This window comes from Falco peregrinus, chromosome 2 (assembly GCF_023634155.1).
Source record: "Falco peregrinus isolate bFalPer1 chromosome 2, bFalPer1.pri, whole genome shotgun sequence".
Taxonomy (NCBI): Eukaryota; Metazoa; Chordata; class Aves; order Falconiformes; family Falconidae; genus Falco; species Falco peregrinus.
Window position 1 is genome coordinate 59550383 of NC_073722.1, and position 18479 is coordinate 59568861.

Genomic DNA, 18479 nt, shown 5'->3' on the forward strand with positions numbered 1-18479 from the left:
GCACTTAAGACACAAATTGTACCAATAACAGGGTTAGATACTATCACTGACAAAACCAAACAATCCATCAAAACATGTTACTTTCCCTCTAATCATTCTGTTTCCCAGCCAAAACAAACTTTCATGTGCCTGAGTTAGGCACCTACACAACATTAATTTACATTTTACCTTGTGCACTTTGAATGCCTGGGATGACTCTCCATCACTTGTCACAATTCCAGCACTCTCCTGGCCCCTATGGACAAAACAGAATTAACATAAAGTAATGAAATGCTTAGAATATGAAATGCTTTAACATACAATAGATTGATATTTTTCCATCTGTTTTTAACAACATGAAATTTTAATGTAGGCTTATTTGTTGTTTTATTTTACAGGCTTGTAATTGCAGCTGGTTTCTTGCCCATGTTATGCTTTATTTCAAAACAGTCACATAAGGTTTGTGCCTAAGCCTACTGAATTCAGTGGGAATCTTTCCACTAATAAGCACTGGCTCAGGTTCTTACTGCAGTGCTATTTCAGCGTGGGCATAAAATAACAGCAGATGCTTAATCCGAAAAGCCACTTTGCAGTGATAGTCATCTAGGCAGTAGTAGTAGGCTCTATAGTGCTACTCCATTTCTGCTTTGGGCTGGAGGAGTTTATTAAGAAACTGATGGTTTTGCCTAGGGGGATGCACTCCAGCAGACAAGCTAGCCATCTACACCTCTAAAAGCTATGTGGACCCTCTGATAAAAGCATTTGAGTACATGAAGCTAATATTGGACACCACAGCTTCTGAACTCAAGCAAAACAAGTCTGGTGTACAGCATCACAGCAAATGGAAACACTTCTCCTACAGCAGTTCAGCCTCCGGCTGGCAGTTGTGCTTTGCTGAGCAGAGGAGCTCTATCAGCTGGAAGGAGGGTTTTCCCGAGCCTGCTCCCCGTTGTCCCCAGCCCTGCCTCCAGGCTCGGTCCCTAGGGCGGGCAGGCAGCAGGCACGGGTGCCCTGATGGAAGCAGGCAGAACACTGCACAGCTGCCCAATGTTTGCATTTCAGTCCTTATCCATGGAAAAGATGTTTTGCAGACTGGGTTTTAGTGGGCAACAGTGCAGGCTACTCAAATCTCCCTTTACAAGGCCTCCTGGAGTAAGGCAGAGTGTTCCCTCTAACAAAACTGCTGCCGTAGACCCACCATGCCCGTAAGACTCGTAAGGACTGTGGTAAACTGGTAAGCTCCCATCCATTCTCATATACAGTAATGCCTGAAAAGCGAAGATGTTTTTCTTAAAAAGAAAACATTCAGAATATTTTTAGAATATTAGACAAAGATGCTATTTGTGCGCTAGACTGGTTTAACTCAACTGAAGTAACTGATATTAATTAGTATAGCCAACAATAAAACTGGGCACCAAAAATCTACAGAATGGACGCTAACCTACCACTGACCATGCTCATTAGAAATTTTCTCCCATTCCTAAAATCCCTCTATTGGTCACTAGCCCCAGTTCTATGTAAACCAGAAATTTAAAGAACAATTGCTTACAGAAAGCTAAACAAAACGAGCTTCAGACATATCAGAGCGACTTTGCCCTGTTACTGACAGAGCTCTTCAAGAGAAGAAACTCAAACACATTTATTTTAACTCGGGAAGATGTCCCACCTGTAAGCACAAAGACAGGTAGTGAGACTTAAGGTAGTGAGACTTAAGAGCTGATATGCTGCATTCAGCAGCTGTTACCCCGATGTTAATGTTACAGGCAGTTGCCATTCGAATTGGGACACCGTCCCTTTAAACACCAACACCATCAATAGCAGAAAGAGGGAAGGGAAGGTGCTGAGGGCAGGCAGGCCCCTGCCGTGTGCCACCTCGGTGGCCCCCATCTCTTAGGTAGCTCTCGTGAACAAGTAAGCTCAATGTCATTACGGCAGAGCCCGCACAGCTCTACCAGTTTAGTCAGACGTTTAAATATGCAAGCTTTTCATTAAGACATCACTAATAACCCATGAACGCTAGAGTTAAAAATGCGCATATATACCACCACCGGTTCAAACCCAATCCTAGACAGAGAAGCAAACGCCAAGTGGGATGATCCCAGATGGTTTTGCCTAGGGGGATGCATTGTTTCTGCCACGGATCGCCTGTGTAGAAGCTTTTGCATTCTTGCACTCCAGCAGACAAGCTAGCCATCTACACCTCCAGAAGCTATGTGGACCCTCTGATAAAAGCGTTTTGAGCACATCAAGCTAATATCGGACACCGCAGCTTCTGAACTCAAGCAAAACAAGTCTGGCGCACAGCCTCACTGCACATGGAAACACTTCTACAGCAGCTCGTCCTCCGGTTGGGCACAACCACCAACTCCTCCAAACTTACAACTTGTCGGAGGGCGCAGCCCCGGGCTCCCCGGCGGGAGCCGCACAGCGAAGGGTGGGCACGGACGGGTTTTGCGGGGGAGTGGGTCGCGTGGTGGTTTTAGTTTTTTATTTGTTTGTTTTCGTGTGTGGTGTTTTTTTTTTAAAGCAACTGGATAGCGCGAGTGGGTTTGTCCCCCTCGCCCCCCGAAGGGTTAAGGCGCCGCCGCCCCCGGCGCCGCTGCCCCGCCGCCCCCGCCCGCCGATCTGGCAGTTTCTCAAGTTACTCCCCTCAGGCAGCTTGAGCCAGTAAAACCAGATCCCTCCACCTCGGCGGAGCTCGCTGACAACCAGCCGTCTGGTTTCCTAGGAAACAAAATCTTGGCTAGAAATAGTGAATCATTTCCAGGTCACTTTCAACATGGAGAGTGGAGCGGGGAAGCATTGGACTGAGGAGGAGGTTAAAGCCTTGTTAAGCGTCTGGTCAGAAAAAAATATCAGAAAGCAACTCCACGGCACCCTGAGGAATAAAGGAATATTCATCTACATTGCTAAAAGGTTGCAGGAGTTAGGAGTTTGCAGGGATTGGAAACAGTGCCGTGCAAAGTATAAAAACCTGAAGTATGAATACAGAACGGTTAAATATGCCCACAACTCGGGGGATGTCACTAAAACCATGAAGTTTTTCCATGATCTGGATGCCATATTGCGATACGAACCTGTCACACAATTAGCAGCAGAAGAGAACGGCAGGTGTTCTGCGACTGAGGCGCAGCTGAACACAAGCCCCACCACAGAGAGCGCGCAAGGTAAAAAAACAAAACGTTTTTGCTTCTATTTTTCTCTCTTTGCTTAAAAACCAAAGGGACAAACCCCAAGCCTGAGTTCGCTTGAGCTGAAGCGGAGGCTGCGCAGCTGCTGGAACTGACTGGATGCACTCCTTGCGCCGGGGAAGAAAATGTTAGCACCCACCAGTGTCGAAGTCTGTAAATACAGCGTAATTCTAGCAAAATTATGGTAACTGCTCCTATTGCAGCCTTGGTGCGTACGCGCCGCTGTCTAGGCTTCTGCACTGGCTGGAAACGGTACATGAGGAAAAGCTGTTCCCGTTGCCGGTGACGCTGGTCCGTGCGCGGTACTTGGCGGAGCAGGTCTGGCCAGGCTCCGGTGCGGGTGGGAACTTAGAGAAAGGTGAAAGTAAAGGTTGAAATCGGCGTGATTTTTGGAAAATTGTTATTGGTGATACGAGTGAAATCTAGGGGGTTTATTCGTATTTCCCTGTATCTGCAAATTTAGGTGTGATGGCTAAAGGTAAATAATTTTGTAAGTAATTCAACTTAAATATTTGAGAAACGGGGGTGTGTGTGTGTGTTTAATAATGTCATCTTAAAAATTGTAATGTGAGGAAAGTAAAACTCAACGTTGTTTGTCATTGAGGCAAACCAAATGAATACAACGGCTTTTATTCTGAAGGGGGTTTTACGAAATTATTTGCATCTCTTGTTTTATTCAGCCCTCTCTACATATGCATGTAAGCTATGCTTAACATTTCATTAGGGTCAATCTGCTATTTGACATCACTCAAATCTCCTTGTCACATCCTAAATGTCACTGAAGCATAAGCCCCAATAAGAGTAAAAAGTACCGAAATAAGACGGCTAAATAGAGAAATGAAAAGCTGAGCTGTTCGTGCCCACAGTATGTGGTAATTTACATCAGTTAAGATTGTGAACCTTTTTTAAGAAAACAAAAAACTCAGCGTTCGTATCAGGGGAGATTGCCAAGGGCACAGAAAGGAGCTGGACATACAGCTTGCCCTTGTACCCTTCCACATATTCCCCTACAATGCTGTTTTACAGATCCCAGGAAAAGAAATTGCCATTTTTCTTGTCATTGTTTACTTTAACAAAAAGCTTGACCTTAATTTGTCATCACTAAGAGAAAGTCTTTAATTTATCAAAGTAACTTCAAATTAAAATGGCAATTTTATAATATTTTAACATGTTCTCTCTGCACCATGTATTGCAATCCATTTTTATTTTAAAACTTTCAGAACTGAGGCCAATACAAGCTGTTACACTTTTGAGGACTACATGGAACTAAGTGTCCTTCATCTGAGGATCTGCCCTTAGATTACCCTCTTGTTTTTTGATGTAGTTTGCACCAACTATTAATCCTAATTCTCATCTGCTTTAGACCTCTAGCAAGTTTAAATCAGGAAAGTTTAATTTCAGTTGCGAATCCCAAACTAGAATATATATTACAAAAATTACGCCTGGGTGAGACACACCTCATTCTGAAGCATTAGGGCAGCTTGGTTTTAAAGATGATATAATTAAAATAAATCTTTTCAATGCACAAGCATTTCTGTTACTCCCTTAAAAAACAAACACCACCACCCCCCAAGTTTTATGGATAAACAAAAATTAAATGCAACTAAGTGTAATAATGCACTTCTAACGGTAAGAATTCAAATGCAAAGTTTTTCACAACAATTATGATTCAGCCACAAAGAAAACACAGCAAGATAGAAATGCGTCCTGCAGCTATGCAGAATGCGTGCATCCATAAGAGGGGCAGAGAGAGCAGCTGTGAGAACACCAACTTTCTTCATTTAAGAGCACAAGTTAAGCAAGTAACACCGTACTAGGGGCCCAGTCCTTTCCGCCTGCGGTCAAGTGCTGCCCTGTCCGCCCAGCTCAGGACTTTGAAGGGCATTTGTAAGGCTAAAATGGCATCGGTGGCTCTGCAGCTGATGCTCACAAGTTCTTTTGTGGGGGCAGATCTGACAGTGTAGCTCCCGCAGAAGGAAACGCGATTCCCTGCACCCACCAAGGCAGCTTGCTGCCCCTGAACTTGAACCTGGCTGCTCCCCCATGGTCTGCAGGAGGACAGGGACTGCTTTCATGTGGGTGTCATCCTCAAAGGGAAGGCAAACAGACCAAAGTGTATTTGTATCCCTGCAGGTCCCCCCCTGGGCTTCTCCCTTTCAAAGGCAGAGCCTTACAGAAAGGGAAAATGGTCACTCCCCGCTTTAAAAAGATGCCAAGATGCCTCATTTTGACAGAGCTGGAGGCATCGAGGATGTCTAGGCTTGTGACTTGGGTAGCAAGAACAAAATGCTATCAGGAAACTAAAACCTGTGCCAAATAATACTGTCCACCATGGGCGTCTTACTTTATTTGAAGAACTTAGTAGCTGTACTAGTTTGTTTTGTTTAAAAAGAATGAAAAGGGACAAGGCATGCTCCCAAAGAAATTACTGTATTTTTACCATTCTGCTTAGCCTCGGTCTAAATATTCATATCCATCCTTAATGTAAAGCTACAAAGCATGTCTTTCTGTTTGATTTGCCTGATTATCTCAACTACTGGGAGGTTGCTGGGGAGGGGGAGGAAGGGGAAAGGAAGGAAGGAAGGAAAAAAGAGACCACGTTTATGGAACTGAATGGTATTTCTGTACTGTTTCCTTGAGTGTTTTCTTCATATCTGGTAAAATCAGTTTTCTTTTGAATGTGTAATTGAAGAAACTGATACTGAAAATCACAATCAAATCTGAGAGGTGTCTCGGGACAAACTTGGTAGTAGCGCACACACCAAATTCCCAGCTCACTCACAGAAAGATGACGCTTTTTGTGTAGGCACTTAACGGCAGCAGAGGCCAGAGATGTTCATTTTGTCCTCCCAAAATACATGTTTTCAGAGGCACACACACAAGTTGTAGCTTAAACAATCATTAAAAAAGATGTAAGTCAACATGTTCACTTATCTCAAAATTTAGTTTGTGTACTGCCACAGTAATCGACAGCCAAGTAAATCCATTAGAGTGATGGTGCACTACGAAAAATGCTATCTTTCGTTACAGTTCAAATGAATCACCTTCCCATTTTGTTAATCAGTTTGATTGTTTCAAGTTAAATCAAGTATTAATAAATTAACTGCAGTATTTACGGAAGTAAAGCTCGCCTAGTATCTCATATTAAGTAACTAACACTCTTTCATAGTCCTCTATGTTTAAATATTAATGCGCTGGTCAGTCACCTTACTTGACCTTCATTTTACCACAGCAAATGCAGAAAAGGTATCAAGTCTGAGCAGAAATGCATCAGCAATGACAGTATTATCATATATACAAAACTCAGACAGCTACTAGAAATGCAAAAAGATCCTTCAGAAATGCCGACTCGAAAATGCCACACGTATGTAGTTTTTCCGTGTCTGGACTTTAACATTAAACATGTCATTGTATTTCATATGCATATTTTTTGTAATAAGAGTGTGTATTGCTCTTACTGAGTAACTTTTTTGCTCATCAGATGCTTTTTTCCCCCCATCAAATAGTCTAACATGTTTTTGTGTTAACTGTTCTTATTTACTTAAAATTATAATAAATTGTTTCTCTGTAATACTATGATGTAATTAAACTTGCTCATCCTAGTGCCCATGGGATACTCAGCAGCCTTCTGACAGAATTTATTTCCCTTCTCCTTAGCTTGCTTTGCAGCTCCTAAGCAGATAAAAGGCCAGCCTGGTGCTGGAGGTGGAGGGATGAGCACACCTTTCCCTCCATCAGCCCGGCCGCAGGGGGTAGCAGCTCCTGCCAGAGAAGCAAGGCAGACAGCTGGGAGCAGTCGGAGATCAGGCCACTGCATCTATGAGTCATTCTGAGCCTTGCTGAAAGTCAGGAGGATTTAGGATAATACTTTCAAGTGCAGTTTTCGGTTTCACCTATGTCAGGATACCAGGTTGCATCCTAACCGCACCTTGTTACTGCTCCTTGTGACGAGCTACCGCAGCACCTTTGAACAGGTAGCTTTGATCTGTGTGACCTGCCTGGCAGGAGCTGACAGTAGCTCAACTCCCTGTACAGTGAATCAATATTTCAAACCTCCCTGTCAACACGGTACGTTGAATACAGCGTGTTACTATAGAAAACAGAACTTAGAAGTCTGTCCTCCGTGAAAATGAAGCTGATTCAGAACCTGACTTACGTATGCTGCTTTCTAAACTCACATAGCAATTACTATATAATACTGCTTTTTAGAGAAATGTAGGAATGTCATGCTGTAAAAAGCTAGACTGAAGAATCCTGTCAGCTACAAATACATCCATTCTCTAGTTACAATACTTTTCCTGCTTTCCCTGTGCCATTAATGAATTTCATAGATTTCCTGAACTCTTTGCAGAACATTCTTGTTTTCTTCATACACTTCCCTAAATAATTCTTCCTGGATATTTTTTTTTTGTTACATAAATGGCTTTGTGCTTATGTGAATCCGTATGCAAAGTCTGCTTTTATTTGCGTGTCTCTTACCTTTCATTATCTACCTTTAAACTATACTTTTAATGTGCTGTCCATCCCAAATGCTGAGTGAAAAGTGTACAAGTCACTAGAATCAAGTTGGTTTCTTCAAGGATTTAAAAATACATTTCAAACAGGCTTCATATGCAAGAGGTAAAATAATTTTATTTACTTCCTGTAACTCATGTCGTCTTAGGGTGACAGGCCAAATTAATTTTAAATTTTATTTAAATACAAATTAAGTGTGGAGATTACAAAGTTAATAATCTTCTCATTGCGTATGGACATTTTCACTTAAACTAATTTAAGCTAACATAGTCCATACCTATTTTTCATCTAAAACCTCTTTCCTTCCCAGGTGAAATATCAGTTTCTTTAGAAGATGATGAGGATGCTCCAGGAGATCCACTACTTTTTATGTCTCATGTCAGACCAGTTCAACTAGGTATAGTATGATGGCGCAGAGAGATCAAAAACTAAAAAGCGGCATGGCTGTCAGAGCACTTTCTGACAGCTTGAATCCGCCGTCATTCTGTTTCTGATCAACATAGCTTTAAAATAGCCACATTTTGCACCATCTCCTTCCGGGTTTTAGCACTTGGCAGTCTCATGCATCACTAACTAGATATTGGCCACTGTATATGATGTAACACCTGCATGACCACCATTCACGTTCAAAACACATCCCGTGCTATAACTTAGTCATATCAACCACGTTCATTTTGTTAAATGCTAGTGGAAAGTATGCCAAATGGTAGGGTGTGAAACCACTGTCAACTTGCAGATTTTCTCTAACTCATGTCATTTCTGCTTAAAGCAGCATGAGTGAACGGCCTGAGCCAGGAGAGATGCAGAGGTCAGAGCTGGCTCACTGAGCAATCCAGATCTGCAGCGGTCTTCAAACTGTATCCCCTCTCCAAGCGAGGGGTGGTCAGCAATGCTTTAGTCCAACCAGCCATACAACTCACTCGGACATAATCCTACTTTTTTTTTTTGGCTCAGGAAAGTCATTACAGAGGAAAGGCCCAAATCTGGCAAGCCAGAAAGAGGAAGAAGATCCTAGGTGTGAGCCTCTTCAAGGGGCTGCTAAAAGGAATGGAGGAGCCTGAGCACATTTTAGGCAGAATTAGACAACTGATGAGCTGATCCCATGCCTGAACAGTAGCACTGTCCTGAATTTCCTACATGCTCTTTCCATTTTTTATATACCCTCTATGCCCATCTATATACATCCCAATCCAGTTACAACTTTCACTACAGAATCTCCAAGGTGCCGTATTCAGGGAGAAAACAAGGTCCCAGCTAAACCTACAGCTTTTACATTACACGCTATACCCCTTTTACCCGGCATAACAAGACATTAAGGAAGGGACAAGAATCTCACATGGAGTTATATGCACATATATATATAAACAAGTCTTCTCTTGCAGTAAGTATCTGAATCAAGGTTTACAGGAATATATCTGTGTTACTCAGTGCTCTTGCAACACACCGCACAAAGCAGATTTATTTGGCCTGCTAGAAAAGTCTTCGGTTCTGAGAAAGTTACTTTCTACAAAGCTAGCAAAGTAACTTCAGTTGCATCAGCTGTTGTGTACTGATACTGAAATGTCTTACCCTAGTACCTGTCTTAGTCTTTAGATTTCAAACTCCACTCTAAGAAAAATGTTGGGCCCTTTCTATTTATATTGCTTAATATTTTGGTTTCATTTCAGCAGATATCTCATTTTGAGGGAGCTTAGAGAAAAATCAAATATGGCATAAACTTATCTTCCAGATAAAAAAATAATGCATATTACAGAATCATAGTATTGTAGAATGGTTTGGGTCTGAAGGGACCTTAAAGATCATCCAGTTCCAACCCCCCCTGCCATGGGCAGGGACGCCTTCCACTAGACCAGGCTGCTCAGAGCCCCATCCAGCCTGGCCTTGGGCACTGCCAGGGATGGGGCATCCACATAAGCTGTTTTAACAATTTTTTAAAAAACAGATTAGGGCTAAAATACATTTGAGGCATAAGGAAAATTTTCACATTGTTTCAGAGCAGTGCTTGTGGGTAATATATTTTGAATCGCAATGGTTTTTAAAGGGAATGAGGAACAAACACTGGCACCTTTTTCCACTCTGCATACAGCAGAAGGAATAAGCAATACACTATGTCACGAGCACTCATCTGAACTACCATCCACAACCAAAAGTGAGCCTAGTTGCAAATGAGCTTACTAGTGAGAAATGGTGGTCTACACAGGAGCTATAAAGAAACCTTATCCCTCCCAGACTGCCCCATACTCTGTGGCTTGACTGAGAAGTGCAGGGAGCACCTTCTGCATTTGTCTTCCTCTTCTCTTCCCCTGGGTCCTTCCTCTCTGGCCCCCGCAGCACGCTCTGGTAGTGCAGAATGCACCACTCTGGAAATCCAGGTAGTTGAAATGCTCCCGGTAACACTGAGCAGAGAGACTACACCAAGCCTGTCTGATGTTGGCAGTTGTCACCTGTGACCTACGGTTGCATTCACCTGTAAACAAACATTTTCTTTGACTCCCCCAGGAAGAAATGAAGAAAGCATAAGTGATACGTAACCTGAAAATTACCCTCCTCAACAACGTATCAGTGAGCTGGCTGCTGCAGAGTCCTGATTAACACAGGGCAGGACAAACAGGGGAAAACCGCTATCTCCGAACAGCTTTTTCACAACCAGAATGAATTACGGAGACTAGCAAAGAATGCCTCTGTCTAGGACAAGTTGGTCGTCAGACAGGTGGCTATACACAAGTACACTCCACTGAAGCTGTATGTACAAGCAAAGGTCAGATATTTTTGCCATCACATAAAGCTCAGCGACTATAAAGTATCCAACCCCGGTAACCTGGCTTGCCCTTTTAGAATAAGACACTGGCAAAGGCATTTATCACTTCAGTATGGTTGGAAAAAAACGTGTCAGTTACTGTGCACTTTCATGTTTGATGTCTTTGTTGAAGCGCTGGAATTGTGGTTTTTTGGGTTTTTTTTTTGTTTTTATAGTTATTTTTGCAAAGATTTAGATAGAAAATGCATAAGAAACCACTTTCCAAACTAATTTGATAATCAAAATGAAGTCTGGGAGCAAATTCATAATTAGAAACAAGTAAACATTAAAAAATAAAGTTGAAGACTGAAGAAAAAAAAAAACTTAGATCTGCAGAGTACGATAACTCAAACTTAATTTTTTAATAAAAATCCCCAAATGTCATTGATTGACCTGCACTGAGAAAAGGTGGAGGTTCTGTACCATGAGAACTGTGCTCGTTATCACACAAACGCTCCTGTGACTGAAGACAAGTCTCCATTCATCAGCTCCTCACAAACTGGATACTTGGTCAAGAGTTAAGGATCAGATTCTTCAGATCCTTACCCAGTTTAAATCTCTCTATGTGTGTAAAACCATGAGTATGGCACAAATGCAGAAAGTCAAGTCTTGATGGTAGTGTCAGTGACTCGGGGCCCAGTTTAGTGCTGTGCTAAGGCAGCACTTGCTCTCTGCCAAACAGCGCTCCTCTCTAATGTCTGAATGACAAAACAGTTCCTTGGTTATTCTCAGAGGTGTCAAAAGTCCTTGGTTATTCTCAAAGGTGTTACAAGTAAAGTTCAGTGTATTAGGGCACAGAAGAAAGGAATGTTCCTCTTAGGTTAGTTAAATGTACATGCACTACCAGTGCTGGTTTTCAAGAGAGGGCAAAAATGATGTCAGAGTTAACAAAAATGCTGAAAAGTTAATAACCAGTAGCTCGATTTTAATGTCACCTCTACTCCGTCTTTCTCTGGAGAGCCAAGTCATGAGGAAATGGCATACTTCATTCTCATTCTGTCTGTCCTTTCCCACCCCAACCACCCAATGCAGGTAACCCGTTTCTGTGTCTCTCCCCTACCCCACACGATGCAGGTAATCCAACGTCAGCAATAGAGGCTTCCAAAACACCGGCTTTTATTCCAACAGTAGCAAATGAAGGAGGAAAACACTGGACTGTTAATGAAGTCAGAGCTTTGATACGCATATGGTCAGACAAAAATATCCAGCAACAACTGGAGGGGACAGTGAGAAATAAAAGAATATTTGAACAGGTTGCTGCTAGACTTCAGAAGTTTGGAATTGACAGGGACTGGAAGCAGTGCAGGACAAAATATAAAAATCTGAAACATGAATACAAGAGTGTTAAAAGTGCCCAAGACTCAGGGAGTACAAGTAAAAGTATGAAATTTTTTAATGAACTGGATGCTATTCTGGGGCACAGCACCATGGAACAAGCAAGTAAATCAGATAATGATGAAAGTGAGAGGCCTCCAGAATGGACAGAAGCAAAATCAGAAAAGGACTCCATAGGTAAGTACTTCAGCTACCCATATATAATGTAAAACATTTAGTTTTCCAACACTAGAGATTTGAAAGAACACCAAAAAAAAAAGAGCAACCAGCTAGATTAACCAGTTTGCTGGGGGGAAAAAAACACCAAATGGAAGTTTACTATTGTGTCTTACATTATAAGGTGGTCTTTCAGATTGAGTGATTGCCTCAGACTTTTTGTAGCAAAACTGAGAAACAAAAGGAGGAAAAAAAGATGGAGACATAGGATAAAATAAAGCAATGCAGAAAGACCATTCCGGTCAAAATCACGGCAGAAGAGACTGTTACCAGCCTAGTTTAAAAAAAAAACAAAAAAGGATCAGAGAGATGGTCAGACTGTGTAACGAGAAAAAATGAAGACATTGAGCAAAAAAGTCTGTAGTTACAGACATTGGTTAAAAAAATTAACACTGAAATTTCCTTTCTCCTGTTGTCCCCAATAGTCCAGCTTCACTGGCCTTTGGAGCAAGTCTCCCAAAGCAGTGAAACAGCTATGGTGAAAATAGCAAAAGGAGTAACACCAAGAATACTGTCAGAGCTTGTCTTTATTTTTGTGCTGTTATTGAAAAAATAACTTGGATGGATTAATGCAGAATTAGACCGATGAACCTACACTACCCAGGAGTTAAAACATTTTTTATTGGTATGTACAACCAGAAACATGCCTGTTGTTTAAGAATAAAATTAAACATAAAACTCTTTATTACACAGTAAGAGTCCTACACAGGGCATGATATTACAATGGCCAAATACAAGACTAGAAGTTAGTAAACTAATGGAAGAAGTGAAGAAAAATATAGCACAGAGACCATCTCTGAAAACTATGAAAACATTTTGGGGGAGGATTCACTCTTCAGTTGCTGTTTCTAAGCTTTTTGCTAATGCATCTACTACTGCCTGCTGGCATAACGGATCTTTTGGCATAGGTTGGATGGATCTTTTGATTTGACACAGCACAGCTGTTCTTATGTAGTACACAAATGCAGTGCCCTAATTAACATAGCATTATTTACGCAGAAATGCCTGGAGACACAGCTGAAGAGGACTCTGTTAGTAATATGTCAGAAGACCTACGGGTTGGAGATACAAAGAAAGTTTCTGACTCAGGTAAACTGAAGTCTTCTATTTTATATAAATGACTCCCTCAATTTAGTAAATCAAGATGGATTTCTAAAATAAGCCCACATTGTAATTATGGTTGGAAGAGACAAAGACCCAAAATATTTACAAGCAGGAGATAACATCATGGTGATAACTATACTTTCAGTACAAGCATATATGCACATTTACAGTGCTCTGCTGAATTCGATAAAAACAGTCTCGTAAGTAATCTTTTCAAAGATTCATGGCCCAAGATGTAAAGAAGAAGAAACTATTGGTTTGAACAAGCTGAGTGCAATGTATTACCACATTTACTTCTACTTAAACTCTGTCTTTCCAAGGATTAGAATTGTTCACTCTCCTGTGCGTGAACTAGTAACAGCATTCTCTTTTTCACAATATAATGTGATCAATCTTTAATATAATTGTGTAAACTCTCATGTTGGGGAATGAAAACTTCATTGAAAAGTATCACTACTAGCACTGACTATGAAGGTCGTATGCTCTTTACAAAGAAACATTATGATTTGCATCTGAAAGCGTAACTTTCAGGGGAAACGGGAGTTTAACGTTCAGCTAGAGACACATGAAAGTATCAAAGGCTGACAGACCTGACATGCCACAAGGGACCTTATGATCTCTTTCGGTAGCATGAGGCAGAATATGGTCTAAATTAGGCATTAAGGAGTAGTCTTACAGAATTTTAAATGGTCTAATGTGAACTTTAAAGATTTTAATATCAAATTTAAAATCTTCTGACAGATGATGTTACTGTAAATACTACTCCAGAGAATCAGGCAGCTCTGCGTATAACGAAAGAAACACCTATGACAAGTAAGTAAAGACATGGTTGATCATGAGAGGTAATTTGAGATATACTGGACAGTAGCAATTTTGTTTTACCATTCAACAGCAGTTACATTTATTAATTTAAATTTACTAACAAAGAAATATGTAACTGGCCTTTTACCACACCACCATGGGCACTTGAGGCATTCACTGGAGAAAAATAGGTTGTCATGAAAAGTGTATTGCTTATAGGGACCTCATTTTGAGAGAGAAAAATACATAAGAAATCATGAAGAGTACTTTGTGAGATGCAGTTAAGACAACTTGTCAAATGCATAAAATTCCGTTTCTCCCCATCAACAAGTAAAATTACTACATATACATGAACAGTAGTGAGATACTGTAATAATACATAGATTGAGCAGTGCCACTAAACTGTCATCTGACATAGTTTTCAACTGCCTGCAGCTACGTAATATTGTAACTTTTTGGATTGCAATCTTCCAAATGAGTTATTTAAGGTGGAGTTAACAGACTACTTCTAGTAAAGTTCTGAGCATTCATTTTTGACGCTTTAACACTCCTTTAGGATAAGTGTAGGTGTTAAGACATCTATAGCCTACCTTGGTTACAGTTTGCCTTCTCAAGTATATGGATTTTAACTGCATATTTTGTTTGTTTCTGGATAATTGTAACTGCAATCTGATTTTGTGGGGAAAGGCTAAAACAGCAAGTACTTCAGAAGTGTCTCTGGCTCAGCCTATTCACTCTAAAGACTACTGTTCAAACTTTTGTAGGGAAGAAGAGGCAAAACCACAGCACTACATCATGAAGCGATGCAGTTTCAGTTTCTAAAATTCTTTCCCTGGTTCCCAAATGAATGATACAGATTCAAATTATTTTACCACAGATAGTAAAAAACACCTAGACTTTAATGTTATTACCGGTAACATAATTAGATATTACATAAAGCAGAGAAAAGATGTTCAGTTTTTACGTTACAATATCATGGAGACCCTTTATTCTTGAATTGTGATACATGCCTTTCCTAGATGGTTGGAATAAATTTAAAGTGAGAATCTGGCAAGTAAAGAGATTGTATGTACCTCTGTATTCATAAATTTACTTCCTGACAAGTAGTGAAAAAGTCAATCAGGCAGTGATATATTACATTGAATCTTTGATACCAGATGTCTGACAATCGATAGCCTTTAGGATGTGACTTCTTAAGGACTACTCCATATTCAACAGAACCTTTGTAGGAAACTTGCTCAGCAAGCACGTGATTGTAATTTATACTCGTGCCTTTAAAAAAAAAAATTGTAAACCCCCTCAATTGGATGTAATTAGGAATTTATAAATTCTGTTCACCTTGTATCAAGGTATCTTCCTAGTTAATACATGGAGTTGATATACTCTGCTGTCAGTTAGACATACGCTAGCTAGCCTGGGCAGATAGCTGCTTTCTGGCCACCGCAGCTGTGTGAACATGCAGAGGTGCACAAGCTGCCTCAGCAGCGCATGTGCTTCTCACCAGCTTACATGGGAATCTCCGTTATGAGCCACAGCAACACTGTCGCCACTGCTGACCTTTACAAATGGTCGGGTTTGCTGTACTCTAGCAGGGAAAAACTTAAGATGCTATTAGTCGAAAGACAAATACCCTGCCCGGTTCCAGGGAAATACCTGGTTATTTGACGTTTCATGGTACTGTTTTTCTCCTCTGCCTAAACTCGGGGAGCAGCAGCACGTGCCCCCTGGGAAGGGGAGGACGGAGGGAAACAAGCCCCGAGGTGCGCCCGTGGCGGGCGGCGGGGGCGCAGCGGCAGGGCCTGGCCGGCAGGGGGCGCAGGAGCCCACGGCACAGGCGGCCCGCTCCGCTGCCGGCCAAAGCCGCCGGGGGAGGCTGGGGCCGCCGTGAATGGCACTTTCCGGGCGAAAGATACCCATATTAAAACAGCCTGGAAATAAACCCGTGTTTAGTCGTTTTGACTGATGTTTTCTGTTTCACGGGATCGGTTTTGAGGGCAGTGAATTCCAGAAATCTGTTCGGAAGAGCCAAACTGTTTCAGTTAGCCCAGGCAGTAGCCAGCCATGCAAACTCTGTGGTGTGTGTGTACATTCCAGTGTGTCACTGTGCACACACAGGGGTGTCTGATTAAATACAAGGGCCAGGGAACAACAGCGGAGGTGAAAACAAGATTCTAGGGAATACCAGTAGCTTGATGTTCTTAAAAAATACCTACAGCAAGTATTTTGCTTCAAATGACTTTTCTTGTCATTATTTTGTAGGATTTTTGGTGCCCAGCGTACTTTACTGTATGTCCTTCTCAGAACAAATTCAGAACAAACTCATGACGCTGCCAGGGTAAATTTCTAAGCAAGGGCTTTTTAAAAATCTGTTGTTTAAGATCTTAAGTCAGTGCATACTGGGGCACTTATGTTGGCTTGAAGACTTACGGCTGTGTGCTTGGAATTTTAAAACATACAAAGTCAAAAGATAATGTTTTAATACATATGCCCCAGGCTGGTGTGAAGTAGAGTGTTTCAGAGAAGTGCAAAACTTCTTGATTATTCCGTGGCTCAGCCCAAGCATACAAACTCCTAACTGCATCCAAGTTGTCTGTATCCAGTCTCATAGATCTGCATGACAGAAGCAGCAGCAATTTTGCAAGCTGTTGGAGAGTAAACATAGGCCACACACTCCAAAATTTCCCTAGCTTTGACATTTCCTACTCCCCTTTTATACTAACAAAACACACACGAGAGTAAGGATTAGGTGACAAATTACTAATCTTGCCTCATGTGCCAGAACCCAGGATGGTGATAGTGACAGAGTGCCAAAAGAGAACAGAGCTTGTATCAGTCTGAGCGGGTAAAAGGAAAGACTGCGACAGCATGGCTCTGGTGGCCTTGTGAGCAATGCTTCAAACACAAAGTAGAGATTAAGCATATTTGCTGGCAACTGTCTATAGCTTCACTAAACAATGCGGACGGAGCCACTGTGTTTTATCCATGCCAGAAACCGTTGATGGTTTGTTCTGTTTGGCTCAGTCTTGCTCTCCTCATGCTCTCCCTCCAAAAACTCTGAACGGTGGCTTAGAAAAAAAAGCCAGGCTCCCTACCCACATTCTTGGCTCACTAAGAAAAAAAAAATAAATTAAAAGGCTCATGATGCTGGTCACATCGTAAAGAACATCTGATGCAAACATGGCCGTATTGATTTGGGGGGTAATTTTTAATAAAATGAATCTAGATTATGCTTTATTGCTCAATGTTTAGGGGAAATATTCTTGAATGGACTGAGAACAGTCTGGGAGCCAGAAACTGCTGTCATTGATCCGTGGTGTGGCCTTCACCATTTAATCTCTGTACTCCCTTGGGAATGAGGATCACAAAGACCACTTGCGTCATCCCCCAGTCCATCCCTCCCTCCCAGGGCTGAGGGGTGGAGCTGTCCCCCCCGAACACCATAGGGCCAATGGCAGAGGAGTGGAGGTCTCCTCCCCGTGGAGGGGAGCCCAGGGACACCTCTGTCACCTTGCCTGGGGCCAGGGCCCAGCTGTGTGATGTAAACCTTTTGCAGGGAGGATGCTCTCAGGACAGGCATTTAGTACTTTGTCTTTACTAGGCAGGCAGGCAGCCTTGCAGATCAGTGGTCCAGGCACAGCACCCTGATGCAGTGCCAGGACCCTCACCCCTTTTGGGGTTAATTCAGTGACTCATGGCATCAGTCGCTTGGAGTCTTCCAATAATTCCAGTATGTATTGAAGCACCCCTTAGGAAAGTCACTGTCTTGCCTGTTCTGCTGCATGGAGGGTCACCAGTTACTACATATCTTAAAATCGCTCATCAGCGAACATTCTACAAATTCTGATCTAGGTTTAAATAACTTAAGATTTGGCACATTTAATCCATACACTTGTATTAGACAGCTGTTACATGGTGTTCTGGATTTATTTTTAAGTGCATACGCTCTGCTCTTAAACCCACAGCTGCAGGGAAATGGCAGCTTTAATGTATTAAGAGATGAAATCTTCAACAATAGTTGTCATTAATGGCATTCTTTAGTTGGTGGTTCCCAAGACATAACTCAAGACCTGTTTAGTTAATTAGAGCTCTGTAATTATTTTTATTTTTTTTTACAGAAATCTTTGAAGATGAGGGGGACTTTGCCCACTCCACTCCAGCAGCTCTGGAAACTACACAAATAAAGAAGGAGACGATTGACATAGGTAGGTCAAGACTGTGTCTTGATGGTTGTAACAGCACATTCTACTTTACTGGGGACTGCAGATTTCTAAGGTTCTTATGTTATTTCCACACATTATACTCATTCTGCTTCTACGTTATGATAAAAACTGGGGTTTGTTTGATTTTATATTGCAAAAATGTATAAACACTTATTTCTCCTTCCCCCAATTAACAAAATCTTATTTTCCCAGACAACATACTCCTTATTATGCTAGATGTGGTAAATCTGCATTTGATTGTGACACAGATACTGTTCTTTTTCATATACAGTTGCTAGAGAGGATAAACTGGAGAGCTGAACAGCTGTCCAGAAACACTGA

The 18479-nt window shown here is 41.7% G+C and overlaps 2 protein-coding genes across 3 annotated transcripts in view; one reads left to right on the plus strand and one right to left on the minus strand.

The window, feature by feature from the left end:
• The window catches only part of PPAT (phosphoribosyl pyrophosphate amidotransferase), a 54248-nt gene that overhangs the window by 16241 nt on the left and 19528 nt on the right, over positions 1-18479 (minus strand). Inside the window, exon 2 of the mRNA XM_055795430.1 lies at positions 169-235. Coding sequence (XP_055651405.1) covers positions 169-235 — 67 coding nt within the window. The remainder of the gene's footprint in view (positions 1-168; positions 236-18479) is intronic.
• Positions 681-18479, plus strand: part of LOC101919183 (uncharacterized) — a 33496-nt gene continuing 15697 nt past the window's right edge. Inside the window, exons 1-6 of one of the 2 annotated variants that reach the window (XM_027779281.2) lie at positions 681-3146; positions 7996-8082; positions 11557-11994; positions 13033-13122; positions 13879-13950; positions 18054-18140. In XM_027779281.2, coding sequence (XP_027635082.1) covers positions 2759-3146; positions 7996-8082; positions 11557-11994; positions 13033-13122; positions 13879-13950; positions 18054-18140 — 1162 coding nt within the window. In that variant the 5' untranslated portion in view covers positions 681-2758. The remainder of the gene's footprint in view (positions 3147-7995; positions 8083-11556; positions 11995-13032; positions 13123-13878; positions 13951-18053; positions 18141-18479) is intronic. The other variant, XM_027779282.2, reaches the window with a different exon arrangement.